Raw genomic sequence first — 21819 nt, forward strand, 5'->3', positions numbered from 1 at the left:
CAGATCCTGTCCCACTTTTCACACTTCAGATGCATGCTGGGCTTTCCCTTGTGATGGTGGTCAGGAAATAAAATTCAGACCTATTCTAAATATATGTGGGAACAGAGCAAGCTTGGATCCTAACAAGCCCTGGGGCAGGAGGAGGGAGTTATTTTTCTCCTTTATATCCAGCTTTATTACCCACAAGAGAAAAAACAAAGCAACTCCAAGCCAGAAAAGCATTTTCTCAGCTAAGCCCTCAACTAATACACTTCCCAACCAACAACCTAGACTTACTTCTGGATTAAAAAAACCCAAACCCACTCTCTTTTCCTGTTTCTAAAGCACTCCAACAAGGAACAAACTGACCCTGGAAATTAAAACTCCTTTTCCATTCTCTTGACCACAGGACCTGCCCCGAAGTCCTCACTTAAAATATTTCAACAGGCCTGAAAACTGTTCAACAATGGCTCAAAACCACAGAGCAATGCTGTCAGTGCCCATGGCTGTTCTTCAGAGATGTGCCAGTGTCTCAGCTGCATTAACATATCACAGACCTAATATTATATTTTAGTTTTGGCAAATGTGGATCTTCACTGGATGCCTTTGCAGCGCTGCCATATCAGGACCATGCAGTTATGACAAGGACATTATGAGTGTTTTTAAAAGGCTGATGTTACAGGTGGAATTTCTTAGCTTTGCATTGGAACAGAGAGCTGAACAGGACAACTCTGGCTGCAGATCTGTGCAAAAATATACAGAGAAAGTAGCAAACATTACCCATGTTGTTCAATGCCTCAGCCTCTCTGCATGGCAAATACTTTCTGCTGGTCTGTTCAAATCCCCTCCTTATTCCTTCAGCTTTTTATTTGGAAATTCAAGTGACTTTCTAACTTGCAAGGATTTGCTGTTTATAAAGTAAACCACAGATTTCAGGCTAAATTAATTAAGTCTCAAATGTTATTATATCATCATCTCCCTGCTTAAAGCATCTGCTTGTCAGCCAGGGTAAGACAACTTTATCAGGCTGTTATTCCAGTGTGGATTTTCCCATTATTACTTCTGTTGGAGTCTAGCATGTCCTGCCAAAACCACTTGACTTTCTTCTAGTGAAGGGCAGGAAAGGAGACCAAAAACAAGAAGAAAATCAGACAAAATCAGTTTCTCAGTGTATCTTAATTATTATCTTCACCAAAAACTTCAGGGTTGGTATTTTAAATGACTAGAGTTTTTCTGGTTTACTTTTAATGGACCGGTTGCTCCCTATTGAGCTGGATAGTACATAATTAAAACCATTCCTTCAAAACAGATCTTGCCCCTGAATATCTACAGTATATGCTTTGTTTATATTATTTCCAAATTGACCGATGTGGTAGAAGACACATAAGCTAATTATTTTATTATTAAGACAAGAATGTAAAGAAACACAAATATGACATTCGTTATTTTTTAGTCTGGAGACAAGAACATTGCTGAGTCACCAAGATGAGAAGGAGAAGAGAATAGGCTGATTTCCCTTTTAGCTCTCTGACAGACTTTTCCATTTTTTATTTTTGTGTATTTTTTCCCTTTCCCATATAACTTGCAGGTTCCAGGTGAAGGAAGCCTGAATGTGAAGCACCATGTTCTAGCAAACAATTTGGAAATCCTGCATGGGGAAACTCCTCAAACTGGAGGTGTAATAATTCCTCAGAATTATACATGCACAGTCATATCATGCCTATTGAAAAATACTTGAGCAGTTCACAAGAAAATTTCCACGCCATGGTGCTCTAAACATGGTACCTGCCAATCTCTGCAGGTGGACTTATATATTCTAATTTAAGTAACAACCACAGCAGTTTGGCCAAAGAGACTCAAATTAATAAAAAATACTCAAAGATTGAGGCAGTTGCATTTCATTACAATACCACTGTTACGGATACCTACATTTTACATGCATCTTTTTTATCATCTCCTAATATTTTTTTCTTTCCAAACTACTCAGTCTCAGGGATTGAGACTCTGGCCACAGCATACTTCTGCCTAACATAATGAATGTCACCGAAGATGGCCTTTTGTGTAAAATTATAGGAACAAAAGAATATTTCTTAAACAAACCATCAGGTTGTATCTTCACAGATGTCTTCCCTACCAGTCATGTTTCTGGCAATTAACAGATTAATTGTGAGGGCAAGTAAATAAAAATGAATACAATACCTTTATAAAAAGAACTATCTTCACAAGACACAAAAAGAGATATCATGCCAGTCATTTAAATGATTACATGCATTTTTCTCAACACTAAAAGCAATTTCTTTTGAAATGAATGCATCTGAAAGATTCAAAAACTCCTAATGGAAGTCATGCAGAAGTGTTATTTTTCTATTTCCTGAAGTACTTAAAGCCTATTTTACTTTCCAGTTCTTTCAGTGTGTTTATATGCTGTAAGGAAAACCAGAATTTTTTTTAAACTATGCTATTGCAAGAAAAATACCATTTTTGCCAAGAAAAATGCAGATTTCCCCACCACAGGAAACAATGAATCTAACAAACTTCAACACATTTAAGTAAAACAACAACTTAGTATTTTCATTAACATCTATGGTTTCAGAACAAACTTCAGCTGTAAAGTCTCTGTTACAGAGTGTATACCTCTTGCATAAGGTAAACTAAATAGAATGGCTTTGCTCTGTATTTTTCTTCTTCACTCCTCTGTCTCTAATAATTACATACGCTCAAGAGCAGTTATTTAAGTGAAAGAAAGATTTAACAGGCTTAAAGCTATTTGATTTATCCTAATAAAGACAGCAAAGTGCTCAGTGCTTTAAGTAAACCAATACACTTCTATTTAATGTACAGTTATAAAGATTTACTAAAGTCCCTTAATATGTAGAGTACTCTAGTTAATTGTATTTGAAGTAACCACAATTAGCTTATAAAATAATTATCTAAATGGATGAAAAACATAATCTGAAATTCAGATTTGCATTTTCTGTTGGTTCTCATTTTAATAATCTCAAAAGTTGAATGTTGAGCTACTCAAATCTGAATTCTGCTACTCCGTTTTCCCATCCAGACTCACCTCCATTATTTTTGTTTCACAATAATGTAAGTTATGAAATGATCTTTCATCCCAATGAGTTGCTAAACAACCTCAGGACTTACTTGTACCTCTGTCTTGAACCTTGTGATTCCTTCATGTTGATTACTTTATTAAAACAGGCTCTTTTCCACCCAGATTAGCAAGGGCGTTGGCATTGCAGCAGTAGTGCATTACCATCATCAAAGATCATTAGATATTAGATCAACAGCAATTTTCTTCTAACACAGTGTCATCTTTTTAACAACTCAAAATATCCAACTACATAACAGACAGCTTGGCTGTATTTTAAATTAGCAGAGATGCTAAAGCCAGGAAATGTAATTTTCAGGATATCAGAACAAAAGGTTCAAAGAAAAAAGAATTCTTATATACCATAAGATTATCAGGACTAGACTGTCACACTCTGACCTTGCTGGCGTCTAGCTAATCTGACAATATTTGGCAGAGCATTGTTTCAAATCAATAACTAATTAACAAAGTACAAAAGAAGTTGTACTGTTTTTGAGGCTTCTTGTTAAAAATGACTTTTGGTTGCTTATGGGCAGAAAGGTCGCTTTTATGACATCTTCAGGAGTCTTTCAACACCTTGCCACTGTCAGATTAAATTACTTTTAGTAATTAATTGTCATAAGTTAAAACAGAAGCACATTTGTTACAGAAGGTTGTCATAATGACATAGTGAGCAGTTGTTTTGATATGAATTTCTTCCACTGACCCTCTATCATATCTTAATTTTTTTGGTTGACCTAACTGGAAAATTGGGAGCAACTAACTCTGGCAGCACAGGCCAAACACAGGAGGGTCTTATTTCAACTGAGATTAGAGACGGAACAAAAACAGAACAAAAATTCCAGAAATAACTGAAGATCTCAAGAATAATATGTATCTTATATAAAATATGTAATCTATGTCTATGCTGGTGGGTGGGATAAGAAAAATACACCCTCAAAAATCACATGGATGTCACTTTTGTTACTGTTATAAACGGTCCTTGATGCCATGTTAATCCATTATTAGAAAACGCCATTTGTTTGATGTATTTTAAAACAAGGATTAAGTGGATTGAACATCTGCAACCTTCCCCCATTCAAACCATTACTTAGTTTTGGAGACTTGCATCTTACTGTGATTTAATGAAAAATATTTCTACTCTTTTAGTTCCTTTTGTTGAACTTTTCTATATCACAATGCACATATATTGTCAGTCTTACAGAGTAATCCTCTAACAATTCTCATTTCAAGTTTGAGTTTGCTAGAAAATATTACATTAGGATGAAAATAGACAATGTCCCAACAAAAGTCTCCCATTTTTAAAATAAATGCTAAATACCATTTCAGCTGTTTGCTGGGGTTTGACATGCCATCCCACCACTAGAGTCTCTAAAAAAAATCCAGATTGCTCATCAACAATGTTGCAACGCAAATAACATTTATCAGGAAAAGACAGAAGCATTATTGATTGCGCACCTGTTCCTGCTTAATGTCTCAAGTCTTCCTTCTGTGAGGTTTGTTACCTCCTGCTATTTGAGAGGTAAGAGATAACTTTGTGTGAGTGGCAAAAGCAAGATGCAGAGTGTATCCATGTGGTGAAGCCAGCAATGTGCTCATTAAAGTACATAATAGAGATGTTAATCAAGACTTTAAGGAAAAGAGTATGAGGAAATAACATAATCCTCTGTACCAGGTTTGCAAATCAAGATTTTGGTAGGGGAGAGGCTACAAAAATGAATTCTATGAGAAGATACCAGAAGCTTCCACCATGTTGGATGGACCCAGCTCCAGATGGCTCCAAGGTGGAACCATCACTGACCAAGACTAAGCCCATCAGCAATGGTGGTGGCACCTCCGTTTGAACATACTGAAGATACAGTAAAAAAGCTGTGCAACAGCATGGAGATTGGACCATGGAGGCCCATGGCGAACCGGATATCCCACACTGAAGCACAGGAAGTGAGTGAGGAGTGACAAAGAAAACGTGATGAATTGACCACAGTCCCCATTCCCCATGCAATTCCGCTGCTCTGAGATGGAAAGTGGAAAAGTTGAGAGTGAACTTGAGCCCAAGAGGAAATGAGGAGTGGGGGGAAGGTGCTTTAAGATTGTTCTTATTTCTCATTATCTTGCACCATTGACAATTGGAAATAAGTTGAGTTCAGTTTGGCACATAAGAGTAATTGCTGTGTGATCTCTCTGTTCTTAATTTGAACCACAAGTCTTTTGACATATTTTCTCTCCCTGTCTGGTCAAGGATGGGGAGTGATAGAGCAGTTCAGAGCACCTGGCAGCCAGCCAAGGTCAACCGCATATTGCCACGCACTGTCCCAGTTATCTGGTAACAGGGAATGAAGTGCAGATAAACAGGAAAAGAGAAGCAGGACAGACTCCATCCTGCACCGGAGAAGAAAGAGATTGTGTAGAAGAATGGACATGGGCAACTGCAGGATCTGTCCTTAATGGTGGCAGCAGAAAAGCTGTAACACCAAGAAAGGTCTGGATAACTTGTCTCTAGTGCTGGTTGCCTTGTAGGAGCTGATTAAAGATCTTCAGGCTGAGACTCTGGAAGAGCTAGAATAGCTCTTATAGTTAACAGCAGAACAGTGTTTAACAATCCACATTTAACATATTTTTCTATTTTTGTAGGTTAATTCTATTACAGCAAATGTTTCTATACTAGCATATTTTAAATCTTAAATCTTGTTTAGTAATAAAGCTGACAATGAGCGGGAAGAACTCATACCAGACATCCTGGAAATCCTCCATATTGTGATCATATTCAATGTGCCTGATATCTCAGTACAATGCCAGAATACCCAAAACTGACTCTCCACCAAGCAGCATGGATTACTTTTGGAGGTCAGAGTACACTGAACAGCATTCACAGAAAACTGGATAGGAGTATCTTAAATAATTTTTAACCATTTATGAACATAGACACAGGTTTAAGAGATGAAGAGAAACTGGGTTTCTGTCCAGGGGCTTCAAGACAACTTGTAGGTAATGCACCCGCCTGAGATACAGATTCAGATTTCACCTTGAAATCAGCAGTGGAGACAAAATCTTCTAAGAAGTGGTTGTGCACAGTCATAATTAAACTACTGTTCTCAAATGCTTTAATAAAGTACAGCCTTTTTAATTCTGCCATGTCTATCCACTTCTAAACACACACTAGGCAAATAAGCAATTTAAAGATCATAGAGTGTTTTTTCTCTTCCTGAAATTCAAGAACTGTTTTATAGTTAAAAATGAAAGTTTGTGGGCTCAAATTAACAATGTAGACAAAATCCTCATAAAGATATAATAAAGGAGAGGAAGTCGGAAGAACATGGACTACTTGTATCCTTCCCATCATTCAAGAATGGTCATGCTATAACATCTGGAGAATATCTGTGAAAAAACTCCTATTATTGATCTGCTTTAAGGTCCTTTAGCAAATTCAAGACAATGATCTGGCTTGGGGAATTTTTTGATCTCTGAAGAAATCATGAATGTTTGCTCAACACCCCAGTGTTAAAAATGCCAAGAAATATCACTGCCTGTCTGGAGAAGTTTATATTTTTCAAGGTGCACTTCTGTAGCAGTACTTGTGCAAGACCACAGAGGATTAACCACGCTGATAGCTCGGTAGGCTTCCTGGTCTAAATCACCAGCACTTGCTCTTTTTAAGTGGATGACCAAACACAACTTCAGTAGTGCCAAATCTTCTGAGACAGGGAAATCTACCTCTCTTTGCAATGTCCACAAAGTCTACCCATAGCTCAAATACTTCTTTGAGGGCTGGGATGGAACTTGGTAATGTCAAATCATTGAACTACATCAGCTGGAGAGCACCTCTGAGGGTCATCTAGTCCAAAACTATTCTCAAAGCACTGTCAGCCAGGACTGGTCATAACTGCTGTGCCTGATACTTTCCATCAAAAGCAAAGAAGAGGGTGGTCTGTAGTTCTTGTGTCACAGAAGTGTAAAAACGCACCTTGTGAAAGCTCCCCAAACCTTGAATCACAGGGATTTGAGAAAAAAATGACTTTGCACACACTCGGGAGAAGTCCTGCAGATGACTACTGTGGACATGAAGTAATTTACAGCACTTCCATGCCAGAACATTTTTTTCACAACATTTGTATGCTCTGCGGACCCATAGTACAACTGAAGCAGTGGTTATCTTTTGCAGTCTGTCTTTGCTAAGTCTAGCAGACCTGAACTTTGCATAGTCACTTTATCTTTGGGTAGAAACAGCTTTACTTCATGGTGTTGTTAGAAACTTATGTCATGGTTATCTACCACCACTGTAAGAGAATAACAACAGTATCTCAGCTTCTATTTCAGTGATGATACTGTTTGGTGCCCATCAGGAGAAAAATCAATCAGCCAAACTCTATCAGTCAGCTGGAGTAGTTCAAAACAAAAAGGGAAAGGAAATGGTCAAAGAATATGATGAACTAAGAGCAAATGGTAGCAGAAAGGTATTTAAGACAAGTGGTCTTCATGATCAAATCAGATGCTGTTATTTTAAGATCAATCACAGTAATAACTCGTTTGCCCACTTAAGGCAATGCAATCAGAGCCTTCATGCAGTCAGAACAGCACACAGCATCTGAAAGCATAATATCTCAATAGGAGAACTTCATATATGGCAAACATCTTCACTGGTAAGGGATTTAAAGATAACCAACAGTCATTAAACATAAGCCTACTCTTTTTTGGCAACCAGTGCAAGGGACACAGGATGAATAACATGACCCTGTCATCAAATGTGTTTGTTCATTTTTCAAACAGGAAAAGGAAAGTACCCAGAGAATTAGAGAGGTGTCTTGCAAAGTGGAATGTGTGAGGGCAGTGATTTATCAAAGGGTAAGACCACAAAGTTAATTGCAGAACCCAGAAATCTTTCATAATTACTTAGGCACACTAAGCTTTGCTAAATTTCTTCGTTGCTTAATTTGCTAGCTTCAAAAGAATTCCTCAGCAAACCAGATCCCTAAAACAAATAAATATCTGTCATCATCACATCTTCATGCAATTAAGGCTTCTGTTTTCCCAGGTTAAGAACAGAGTGGTTGTGATACAGTTAAGTGATAATGTCAATTGCCCACTTTTATAGGATATAGGCTGAACTGGCAAGATCCATAAAGTCAGATTATTCAGTTATACAACAGGTGGAAAAGATAGGAGATAGGAATGAAAAACCATCCTGGAAGCAAACACCAGTCCAAAAGAACAAACACACTGCAGATGTTTATGAAGTACCAACCCTACTGCCTGATTTAAACACATTTTAAATTCCTTGCTGTACTACACAGATGGATGTACTAATTACATATTTGCCTTTGGGGAAAAAGGAAACTTTCTTATGTATCCTATGCCTGTGCTCATTATATGAGAGCCCACCTTGAGCAGTTGGCAGGACACTGAACATGCAAGAGGGTAAGTAGGGTTTGTGTGCTTTAGTGTAGGTAGTGTCTGTGTGCACAAACTTGCACATGTACTCACATGACACTTTTCTCACTCCATGCTTTTGCTAGAAGTACCAAACTAGAGGATCCCACACTGCTGCTTAAGAGCCTAGAAAAACTTCAGTCATCTCAACACACAAAATTATTGGGAGCTCTAAAGGCACCTCAATCTTACTTTATGTATCAGTTTCTCTCCAAGCAGTACCATCTATTGGGAAAATAAATAAAAATTCAAGTTTTACTTGAAAATAAAGAAAATATACCTCACTGGGTATTGCCAAATTCAATCTTGCCAAGTCCTGATTAAAAAATACAGAGAAAGAGAATGAGAATCAACTGTTAAAGTGTAGAACAGTGTAACTGAACAACACACAGTCTATTCAGGAGAAAACCTGCTACCGACACCAACCACAAAAGACAAAAGCATTTTTCATCAGTTTATCATCCACTTTTAGCCAGGGAGATAAGGGTAAAACAAGGATTCAGCCAAGAGAGGAATAAGAAAGTTTCTCAAAATTTAGTTGAGTTAATGGCTGGAGATAATTGTAAAACAGACTGTTTTAGGAAATACTTCTGCCTGGACACTATGGAAACGAAGTTAACAGCTCTGGAGTTGGTAAAAGCTAGTTCTCATGACGATGAGCTGTAGAGTTCACTAAGGCATGGCAAGAACAGAAGTCACAACTGTTCTCCTCAGAGCTCACATTAAGGCATATTTCTTTGCCTGCAGAGTGATAACAACAAGCTAATTAAAAAGATAAACCTTGTTCTCGAGATGTAAATCGATCAAAATAACACCACATACTAGGTAAATTCACAAAAAGTAAGGATTTTGGTTAGTAAAATCCTTCACTTGTAAGGATTTTAAAATGTAATGAATGAAGTGCTATAATACTTAAGTTTTCAAATTTCAGCCACCTATGAATTGCAGGGTAGTAACTGACATTTTTCCCTGGGCAGCTTATTCCACATTGCTCCATGCCACTGTTTCCTCCACTACTTCTAGCCCCTTCAGCAGCTGTCTACTGCTGCAGGCAGCCAAGTAGACTACAAGGGAACTACTAGATTTATCTTAATCCCAAAAGCTAGATGTTTTTCCTTCATATTTTTTCCTGAATTTACACTGGTAGCAGATGAGGTGAAAAGAACATCCTTGAACTTATATAGGCAGTTCTCATGAGGTTTTTATTGTCATCATGATTTTGCTGCTGCTTAGAAGTGATGGAGATTTCTCCAGAACATAAGGAAGTAACAGGCTTTAAAATGTAAATATGGACAGAGTAAAACCATGTGTTATTTCAGAGGTATAGGTAAAGTAATGCTGGCAGTCGTAAAAGAGTAAACAAAACAGGCATTGTGATACAAACATCAGCATGAGACTCTAGAGGTTGGAGTCCTGATGCCCAGGTCTGCCACAGACATTCTCTGCACTGTGCATGTCCCTTACCTCTCAGCAGCTGTCTGCCTAGAGTTTGTCATTTTGTCTTCTCTAGTGGAATAAAGGGCTTATTAGCTGGGTCTCAGCAGCAGGTTCATGTAGTCGCACAGGCTCTGGATGAAAGCAGGTATGCGCCTTGCCAAGTCAGAGGGCAGGTGGAGGAAGCCTACATCTGGCCCAGGGATGGCACAGGGTGAGACCCACAGCTGATGGGACTGCAGCCATGCTGGCAAATGGCTCAGTCTTCAACATGAAAGAAATCCATGGCACTGAAAGGTCACAAGTGGACACTCTGCCGTGACTTTCAGTCATGCAATGCTTCATGTCAGCTGTACCAAATAATAAGCAGAAATGGCACAAATGTGTTTGTATGCTTGCCAGGATATCCTGCCTATCAGCAGTCAAGGTGTACTATACTGTATATTAATAAACCTGCCTTTTACTGCTTTTTCCTAAATATTGGCACAAATTATCCTGATGCATCTATTTTTAGTAAAACAAATTAATTATCTGCACATGATCTTTTCTTATTTAATCTCTCACAGAAAACGGGAAAAATTATTTAGGAAAGGTATGTTACATCCAAAATTAATTTAATTTCATTGATATGCTGTTAGTAGAAATGGCACTATTATAGATTGTACTATAGTAAAAATAGAATTTGCAGTAAGAATTATTAAAGCAGCTAAGCTCAATGGAAAAAATAAAAGGACAAAATTCCTAGCACACAGGCCTTTGAAAGACTTTTGCCCAGAAAACCTGACCCCATCAGTTGTTCTGATAAAGTCCTTCTTCCTACTTCTTCCTTCATTGCCTCTTTGATATCCTTCAACTATTGCAGCAACAAGATTATTGCAAATTACTATTAATACAAAATTATGCAATTTATACTTTTCCCTTTGATAACATTTCAGAATCCACTCAGTATACTTGTTAAAGTGCTGAATGCTGTTTAGAAGGGGATAAATACTGATTTACTTTTTTAACTGTCTTTTAACATAGAGAAGACACTGTCAATGTAAAAATCTGTAGGGAGTGGGAGATGGCTCAGAGGGTGGAAGGAATGATGTCATATTTAAGCCTGTATGATCTGTTTCCATAGAAAAAATTTAGAGATCAACAAATTCTCAGTTTAGTTCAGTAATAAACAAAGGTTGGCTAGGGTATAAGGTTTCTGGGGGGAAGCATTAGCCCATATGTACAGAGCAGCCTCTGGTGGTCTAAGAAAAAATGGTAGTATTTATAACTAAGGATAGAAATATGTTTTTTTAAAAGAATGTATATACATATTTAGCTATTTTACTAAATCCTCCATTCAACACCTTAAAAAACAAGATGCATTTAAAATTATCTGCTGGCATTATAGTTGTTAAAATCTGAACAGTAAGTGTATTAAAATTCATATGAATTCATTAGCATACTATATAAAAGTAAATTGCTTGTGTTTAATCATTTTATAAAAGTATTACAGTCAATGCTGATTATGAAGAAGTTTTTTCCTTGGTTTGTATCGCCAAAATAGAAACCAAATTTGTAAGAATGTTACTGAATTGATGACATTTTCTGTCTTCACTTGTGAATTCAGTTGCCAGATGTTTTCAAGAACAAAAAATTCTGTCTTATTGCAAAACATATTAAGCAGGTTTTCCTACCATAATGTTTGACATGATGTTTATTACCCAGACCAAATCAGTCCCTTTAACAAGCTATAATGTATGCCAGAGAGTACATTATTTCATAATTAAAGAAACTCCAGCATGAAACAACAAGTACTTTGATCCTTCAAGCACTGTGCTTAACGCAGTACAAACTCCCATAGTTGTTTTTATTTTACTCATTTTGTAAAAAAACACAGTGTAATTTGAGATTTCGTATTTTAAGACTGATTTTACATGTTTTGAGTCCCTCAGCTATTTTTTCCTATGAAAATAAAGAAAATACTTAAAGACAATTAACAGGGAAGAGTTTTACTTTTCCAGTTCTTGGAAAATCTAGCTGCAGAAGTGGGAGCATCATCCAGACAGCTTTAATTTGTTCAAATGACGTTTCTTCATCGGACCATAACAGACCTCAGTGACCCTATGAGAATATAACTGAAGATATTTATTCGTGCTACTTAACAGTCTGAAACAATTTCTCCAGCGTATCTGACACAAATATATTTTCTTTCAAAGTTAGATGAAGTTAATGCTTTCTTGTGAGGATATTTTTCATCTAGCCTCTCTGTACCACTTTTTCCCTACTTGGCAAAGTTGATGTAAGGCTTGCTGAGGTTTTTCAAAACTCTTTGATGAGATCGCTATGAAGCCTCCTTAAATATTTCTGTTGAGTGACAATACGTTTTATTTCAAGAGCCTAGTTAGTCAAATGTATGTTATCCTCTACAGTAAATAAAGGCCATACATGAATTGCCCTTCAAGATCACCCCAAATCAGCTCAAACCCAGCAGCCTGAAGTTATGGAAGCATAGCAGCAAGTTCCTGGGTGCAAGCAAACAGTAATCCTACGGATTCAAGCATGGGAGGCAAGAAACAGATTGCAAATATGGTACGGCACCTCTTGCAATCACCTACAGACTTAGCAGTTCTGCCCAACAGAGTAAATGGAATGCTACTGATGGTCCAGTTTTGTTTCAGAAACTGATAGGCAAGGAAATTGCAGTAATTTGTCCTTCAACACGCTAAAGCAGGTAGGTTTTTCATTCTATTTAAAGAAAATATCTGTACTAGAGTGTATTGAATGAAAAAAAAACCAAGAAATTATTTCAAAATAAAACACCAACCTCATCAGAAAGCCTGATTTCAACTAATTGGCCTGGGAAAGGAGACCACTCCCCACACTTTCACTAAAACGTATGCTACTTCCTTCCTTAATTTGAAGAAAATTACATAAAGGGAAGATCAACAGTAATATTTGAGGCACAAAGCTGCACAGAAAGGAAAATGGGATGGAGTCATATATTTTATGTTTCGGGGGTCAAACCTCCTGAAGCCAAATTTCATGCCTTGTCAAGCAAAAGAGCCATGAGAAGGTAGAATTGCTAAAAAGGTTATCAAAAAAAGGTTCACTTTTAACAGGGGAACACTGAACTTGCAGCTGACTAGACCTTCTTCTGGACAATACAGCAACTTTGTCCACTGGCTTCTTATGGACCAAGACTGGTTGCCTCTCTTAAGAAGCAGGGTCTGGAGGTGGGCAGAATAGCATCTCATAAAAAAGCAGCAAACAGAAAACACAGTGACTTTTAATATGTATAATACATTCTTTTGTTTCCCACATTCAGCTGTGAGATATTTCTCAAAAGACACAGTTATATTTATGGTATTAGTGATAGTCTTGCTTCCAGGTTACCAACGCTTTTAACTAGCCAGCACAGCTGTATTTCTCTTACAAATATTGTTATGCAAAACCACAATTAATAGGGACATGTTAAAATTTAAGATGATTCTAACATGTCTTTTGCCGGATTTTTCTGTTTCTCATTAGAAAGACACATAGACTTTTACTGTTTTAACTCCACTATGGAGTTTCTGGCATGTTTTATCTTTGAATGAAAATACTAACTTTCATAATAAGGGTTTTGGAAATTGTATGACTTAGTCTGGAATGTATAACCCATAGTATGTATATGAAGCAGAATGTGTCAAAGTGCAAATAATATTGTTTGTGCCCCCTGCAGAATTAGAAATCCTTGGGTAGCACTGTTATAATGATCCCATGCTGCTAGCGTTACAAAGTGCAAAGGTTCACTGAGTCAGAAAAGGGCAAGGGACAGAGTTTCTTCATGATACCATTCTTGAATTATTCTAGCTTAAATATTTATTACGATATTAATAAGTTTCCTTCTTTTTCTGCCTTCAGAAATTCAGCTCAAACACAATGGATGGCTGCTCCTATGAAAACAATCCATTACAGGATAAATCTGCTACCACACAAGATGAACACTGGTATTTTCCACAATACATTATTAATTTAGCAGGTAATATGTTAAAGAAACTGTAACTACTGTCTCCCCAGTATAAGAAAATAAAACACAGTAAATGCACACATGACATGTGAAGCTAGCATGTTGCCTAAGCTTCACTAAAAAGTGTTTCTTATGTATGTACACCTCTGTTTAAAAAATAATTTTTACAAAGTCTTTCTTAAACCATTCTCTTTCTTGATAGCACCAGTGAGTTCCTCTGGGGTTTATTTGAAGTTTCCCTTTGAAATTATAAAGAAATGTTTCGTAACACTTCCAAAACATCAGATTCAATAAGTGACCAAAAATATCAATAGAATAAAGAGCCAGGAACTCTGTATAAACTCTTGAATGCCACCTCAGTATTGTGTTTGTTTTAAAAAAAAAAAAAATTTAAATGCTTATTAGCCAGTATGGACAGTAAACATATGTATGCATCAATAAAGAAGGGCAAACAAAGCCAAAAGAAACTTACTCTAATATAGATCTGCATAGTTTCTTTTTCTTTTTGTGGATTTCGATACTTTTCGTAGAAGTCACGTCGCTTCTTTGTTTCCTTCTGGATTTTATCTTTTCTTTCCCTCTTTTCTGCAGGTTCATCTGAGCAATCAGAAGACAGCTGTATTTGGGCTTTTGTCTTCTCCACTTCAATATAGTTCTCATTGGGATTCAGAACTATTACTCCATAGCCTTCCTGTTTAAGAAGAGAGACACACGCACACACACAAAAAGGAGGAATATGAAAAGGGAGATTTAATGCTTGAAAATTCCTTGCATTTACTTTAATGCTCTTTAAAACTTTTATATTTATTTCAGTAAGTTCACACAACATAATTTATTGAAGGATTTTTAAGAATATTCTGTCATTAAAGGGATATTGACGTGAGAATATGTGTCTGTGTGTGTACTTATGCTCATATACACCCCTCAGCATCAGAAAAGTTGCCTGGTTTATCTTTAAAATAATTTAATATGTTGTTTTATTCATAAGCACTTTATATGACTTTTTCAGAAAACAATATGAGAACTAAAAGCAAAATATTGCTTTAAGAACTCTGCATAATGATGAATAAAAGGCTGTATACCCAGCCAGTAAAAACCTTTAAAATAAAAAGGATGGAGATATTTTTTTTATATATATATATATATAATATATATATATATATATATATATATATATATATATATATGAAAGAATGCATGTGAAAATTATTCACCGAATTTTAAAATAGTAAAACCTTTTGTCTAGCTGACAACAAGCATACCATGCAGAAGCAAATAGCAGCAGTAACAATGAATCAATACCAAAACTGAATCAGTGGTATTGCTTAGAAGTCACCTCCTTTATGGTGGGCCTGACTTTTTAGTGCATCTTTAAATCTGCTCTAAAAGTTCACTGGTATTATGTCATGTATTCAACAAATCCAGAGAAAATTTGTGACCTGCAGGATGCTTTTGAGCATACCAGCTGCATTTTTGTGCCTCAGAAAATGAGCTGGTTGAAAAATATATGGATTTATGAATGAAAAATAAATTTTGAATAAATAAGCCAACCATTATTTATGATTTTTAAATGATTGCAAATCACAGAAAAAATGCAATATTTTTGGAAGATATAACTGCAAATAGAGGGAGAAAAGAGAAGCACATGCATTTAACAAATGAGTTCTTAAAGTTAACATGGGTTTCCAGTCAAAATCAAACTGTCATTTAAAAGTAAATTTTAATAAAGACTTACTTTTTTGAAATGTCTGTATTAATTATCTAACGGAACAGCTTTATTCCAGCTTTTCACTTGGTACGTCGTTTTGCTCTTCGGCTAGTCATGAGGATCAAAGAGGTCCCCTATACCTAGCTGCCCAGAGCAAACCAAGTCCACTCCAACAAAAGATACTTTATTTGGGCTTACTTTATTCTAATCTGTAGAGCCATTCACCAACCTTGTAGTTCATTGTGGCCACTGTCAGGTAGACAGATTGTCACTCAGTGATTTTCTACAGTTCGACACACTCGACTAGTTATCAAAATCACATCTGAAGGGAGTTCCTACCCCTCGTCCTTGTGCCCTTCTCGAACGTCTGCCATAGCTTCTCCTCCCACCAAAAATCAAGTTAAAGGGCACAGTTGCACTCTGCTAAACAGGGTTAAATAGAGGCATTCAGGACACTATCTCTGCTGTAAGGGACATAGTCAAAAAAGGTCACCATAGGCCAAAGAGTAAAATTGCCTCCTTTCTAGACACAGTACCATAAGGGGATCTCCTGTCACGTCACTCCCCTGCCCTCCCTGCTGAGTGAATTGAACTGGGATAAATATAAACAAACAGGCAAATAAATAAACAAACAACAGGGAGCCAGCAAAGGAAAATAGAAAATTAAACAAGAAAAAATTTAAAATCTATCTACACCACTATCAGGAATACCAGACAATATTAACACATTAATACTGTACTATGAACACATAAACTTTCCAACTTGGAAAATTTCAAAGCCCAAAATTCATCACAGAGAAGAATACTGCTTACAAACATTCCTAAACTGTACATCTCTGAAAAAAGGATAGTTTTTGAGCTTGCTATTGCCAGTGTAGGACCGAGTTTTTGCAGTACTTGGCAGGTGAGTGGTTTTGTGGCTCTTCACCTTCTTGACCTGCTTGTTTTGAGCAGGTATTGATTTGTCTTCCTTTCTATAGAATGCCAAATGCAAAATTCATATGTTTATTACAGGTCTACAAGTGTTACAGGGATTTGAAACTGTGTCCACCTTAAGCTGACCACAACACAGACACACAAATCATCAGAGCGGAATTTGTCTAAGTTATTGATTATGTAACTGAAAATTACATGACTCATTTGTCCAATTTTATGAAGACACAATGTCAATTTTTCACACAGACATCAACAGATGAAATATGATTCTATTTTTAAATCCAACTATTTCATAAATCAATTAAAGGATTTTTATCAAATATCTTTTAAGCACTGTGGCATGACTCCTCTAATATTTTTTCTACAATTTCTCCCAGATAGCAGGCTTTTCCTATCAGTAGAATTAAAATAATTAAATAATAACTGAGCCAATGTATTTTTTTTCCTCAGTTATGGGAAAGCCTAAGTCTTTCTGTTAGGAAAAGATAGTTTTTCTTATCTAATATAGTGTATTTCCCTTTCCTTTGTACTTCTGCATCCTAAATTGCAACATGGAAACAATGGCACCACAAAGAAGATTTGAGAGTAACATATATAGATCAACATGAAAAAACAAAATGACTGGTAAAATGTACCCAACTACAGCCTCTCTCATTCAGCCTTAGTCCAGCATTTTCCATTGAAAAGAAATGCTCAGCTCTAAATAACATCAGTGTAAACAATGTGGCTTTTGAGTTCAATTAATTTTTTTTAAATGTATTTCATATGGGCATAGCTGCAGCAATGAAGTTTAGTGCAATCAGAAAATTAAAAATAAAGGTAGAGGTCAAATGCAGTGAGGTTGAGAAGAGTGCAAGTCAATGCAAAACAGAACACAAGACCACTAATAACTAATCTTCAGCAAACTTTAATAATAAGCGAGATATAGTCTTTGACATAACTTCTACATAACCATTAACATAGACAAAAATCACATTCATTAAAAAGTATCTTTTAAAATTAAAGCTCTATTCAGAAATATCTATTTGCAGGAAGAACTGTATTCATCTTATTTCACCATATACAGTATCTTTATGCTGGAAAGTATTAAATATGCCATTACTATGCATTACTTTGTTGATTTGGTGTTGGTGCATCTATACTAAACAAATCAAATAAAATTACCAACTTCATCTATGATGAGCTTACATCATTAATAAAATGTAGTGACCTCTGGCCTAAGTAAGTACCAATCATCTAGGAGGTTTCTAAAACTTGTCACACTCAGTGGTATATTATTAGGTGGTATACAAATATTAGATATGTTTTCAATGTATGTAATACATTGTTTCCAGTATGCACAGAAAGAGAAACCACTCCCTAAGTTGCAAAGTTTTTTCATGGTAAAAAGTTAAACTTTAGGACACTCCCCACTATCCCCATCAATCTTCGGCCAAGCACATCACTGTACCTCTGATGAGACTTAACAATCAGGACTGACACTGACAAACACAACTCCTAGCCTCTAATCTACAAAATTACAGTTTCTCTCTCAGACTAAAACACCCAATTAATGTCTATTCCCCCCCACATTCTAATGCTTCAAGGTAAATAAAATTTACTCTACACTAACTGCTGGCATCCTCCAGGTTGCTGCTTCTGGAGATAGAGGATTGTGATGATGAAAGGAAAGGTAGGCTTACGAAGTCACATATTAGAAAAAATCATGAGTCTCAGTTACAATACCTTTACTACAAAGCCAGAACAATGAAGAAGGGCCTTTTCCATCATAATACATAAGCCACAAATGGAGCGGTATGTTTTACCTCTTACTGGAATTCAAGCAAGATGTTCAAAACAGAAGGAATACCAAAATTCTTGCCTCTGACAGTAAAAGTAAAGTTAAAAAGAAAGAACTTCAAAGTATTTGAGGTAAATTCCAGATCTTTTGAAATCTCCCCTGACTGGCCACACAAATAATGAGCTCAAAGCATTCAGATCTGCATATTAATCCAGCAGGATGGGACACCATATGTGATCAGAGAAGTCAGAACTGGAGAGGTATCTTTTGACCTGTGTAACTATCTTTATGGATTGCAAGCAAGAGTCTGAAAGAGATCATTTTCCTAAGCTTTATCAACGTGAATTTTCAAGTTCAGGTTTCTATTTGGATGGCTGGCACAAGACTGGAGTTAATTCCCAGGGGAAATGCAACTCAAAGTGCTCTGTTCTTAAACTCACCTGTGGTTAAAATGGACACAGCAACGTCCATTCATCTTTCCAAAAGATGTATGCTCTGTTAATTTCCCATCTTTTCCACAAGAAGGGTACATCTATGTCACTGTTGCAACACTGTAGGTGCAACAGCAGGATGAGGTCATGACAACCAATCAGAAGTCACTAGTGAAGCGTTAAAGTAAACATAGCTGTTGGAGATGCAGCTCAGCTTGAAAAATGCCCCCTCCATTATTTGAGCAATTTTCTCAAGACGTGACCTGCGACTGAAATGCCTGAAATGTCAGTTGACTCCGCTTTCTGTTTCCACCCAATGTACATTTTGGCATCTGCACCCTGCTAACACTGTGATATTTTCATCCCAGATATACCTTGGCCGCCTGAATTCCAGCACTATGTCCAAATGTATAAAAATGCTGTGTTTCTGCCAAATACACACTGTCCCACTAAGTTCCCAACTTAAAATGGCTCATCAGGTTAGGCAGGAAAAGAAAACGTGACACAAAAAGTTTTTAGAGGACCACCTGTTGTCTATTATTTTTACATAGTACTTACTCATAAATCATAACACAGGGTAATTAATCAAGCTGTCAAAGAGAAGGTCAAAGGTTATGTGGGAGAGTCAGAAGGTCATGCATGGGCTGATAGAGGTCAGGGTCACACTGCATTCCTCATTATCAAGTTGGGATGAGAGACGGCCCAAGCAAACAAAAGTGAAAGCAGATGGAGAAGTGAGTGGATAAAAAAGAGGAGAAAATTTCACAAACAAAAAGAAAAGTGAAAGAAGAATGTCAGTTGCCTTCTAACAAGGAGGAGAATAGAGTAGAAATACTTTGAGATGTTCTCAAAAGGTTGCACATAATACAAAGAAACTACAGTTTGACTATTTAAATACACTTAATATAACCTTCCATCCAGTCTTTCTGCAATGCTGCAAAATGGGGAATGTAGTTTAAGTTCAATTTCACATCTGAGGTCAGTATTTTAAAGGTGAATTAGACACAAGGAACCTATTTCTGTGGTGAATATAGATGCATATATATAAAATTGCTTCTAAATGTTTATGTTTATTCCTGTTTACGGCTACAATCAAGACATGTTCAATAAAAAAGTGATAACCTCCTTGAATGATATATTAAGAGCTGCACTTTCATATACACAAATCTTTAAAAACACAAAGCATCATAAAAGTCCTTCAAGATGATAAAATATTCTATCATTACACTGACCTGAATCAGACGCAGAATAGTGTGCAAAATTAGCTGTCACCCTTTCCTCAAAATCTTTGTTAATCTCATTTTGAATGTTTGCAGCTTTATCAACACATGCATCAATGTCAGCTCCTTGGTTACTGAACCGCTGTACTTGGAAGAAGATATAATTAAAATGTTTTGGCACAGAAAAGGTGAAATTGTATCTTCTCCTGTTCCCTGAGGAGTCTGTAAAACATGTAGGATATATTGACAAACACAAACCCTTGTCTAGAGCCCTGACATCCCAGGTCACCACAATGCTATTTATTTCAAAACATTCACTTTACACTCATCCAAACTGTCGCCTGCTGTGTAACTAACTTTTAATGGATATTAGAGCTATAGAAACAATAAACTCTTCATTTCCTTTCTGTTACTGCCTTCTAATTTGTCACTGCATTACATTCATATCTATTTGCATGCAGCACTGTATTCATCTTATTTCACCATCTTTATGCTGGAAATGATTAAACAAGCCTGACTATGCTCTACTTCGTTAATTTGGTGTAGCTAGTGTAGCTACACTAAAGAAATCAATGTTCAGGGCTACAAAAAACAGAAAAGCTGTTCCAACATTTTGCATTTACTGCTGGAAAGTTTTGAAAATAGTTAATGTTTTATATCTATCTGTAATTACTAAATATGTCTACATGTTAGATTTGCAATTCTGTTTTATAATGTTTGTTCCCAAGGTCAGGACTGAATAAATACATCCATAAATTATAAGGATTTTTACTTCCTCGGTTGCGTACTGTATTCTTTGTAAGGAACTTCTGTGCCTTTACAAGCACTAGTTTCACTAGGATTTTCAGCAGAAAATTATTTCTCATGGCAAGAGAAACACAAGAAACTATGCTATAGCATTAACTTAATTCAGTGAATTAACAGAAGAGAACTATGTTCACGTTCAACTACTGCTTAACAAACATCAGACCCACCACCTCTCTCTGATGTGAGTTCAGCTATTTGGAGAAATCAATGGAAGCTGAATGGAAGCGAATCTACCTCAGCCATGCAGGCAGGATACTGGGCTGCAAATAATCTGTCCACAACTGCCCAGGCTGCAAAATCAGCTTCTGCTTTTCTTCACTAAGTGTAGACAGCTTTGGGGTCCCTACAACCTGCAAAAGAACGAACCCACTAGTTTGCCCCCAAGACATCCTATAGGAACCCCTTCTATAATTAAAGTCTGTACTTTAAAAGTTTACCCTGTCACCCCACCCCCTGCCTTAAGAAACTATTTTACTTTCTTTTCCAACAAAAATTTCAAATGTTTCAGAGGGGTACAAGATTTCAAACAAGAAGCTTGGGCATATTCCACTTTTTCACTAAAACTTTAATTAATACATCATTTAATTTAAACAGAGCTTACCTTTTCAAAGTATTGCACCAGAAACAACGTAAAATAAATAATTTTAATAAAGTCCACAAAAGTAACAAGTAATTATTTGTTTTTATGTATCAATAGATACCAATATCTTCAATAGACACAAACCAAAGAGAATGCCAGTTAGTCTCTGAAAGTTATGCTCAAATAAGGTGCAGATGCAAAGCTGGAATGCAGGATTTTTAAAAATGTCTCTATGGTATTTCCAAGCATCCCATTAGCTGGTAGTAAAAGTTCTCAACTGCAAATTCATTTTTCAATATACTTTGCCTCCTCTCTGAGAATGTCACAGCATGCCTTAATTATTCTCATTAGCATGTCATAATAAATATACAGCAAATAGGTTTTATGTACATATTTTTTACATATTTTCTATGTAACACAACATGAAAAAGTAACTAA

The 21819-nt window shown here is 36.4% G+C and overlaps 1 protein-coding gene across 1 annotated transcript in view; it reads right to left on the reverse strand.

Moving 5' to 3' along the window:
• FAM172A (family with sequence similarity 172 member A) overlaps positions 1-21819 on the reverse strand; it is a 202224-nt gene that overhangs the window by 52948 nt on the left and 127457 nt on the right. Inside the window, exon 9 of the mRNA XM_032676697.1 lies at positions 14392-14610. Coding sequence (XP_032532588.1) covers positions 14392-14610 — 219 coding nt within the window. The remainder of the gene's footprint in view (positions 1-14391; positions 14611-21819) is intronic.

This window comes from Chiroxiphia lanceolata, chromosome Z (assembly GCF_009829145.1).
Source record: "Chiroxiphia lanceolata isolate bChiLan1 chromosome Z, bChiLan1.pri, whole genome shotgun sequence".
NCBI lineage: Eukaryota > Metazoa > Chordata > Aves > Passeriformes > Pipridae > Chiroxiphia > Chiroxiphia lanceolata.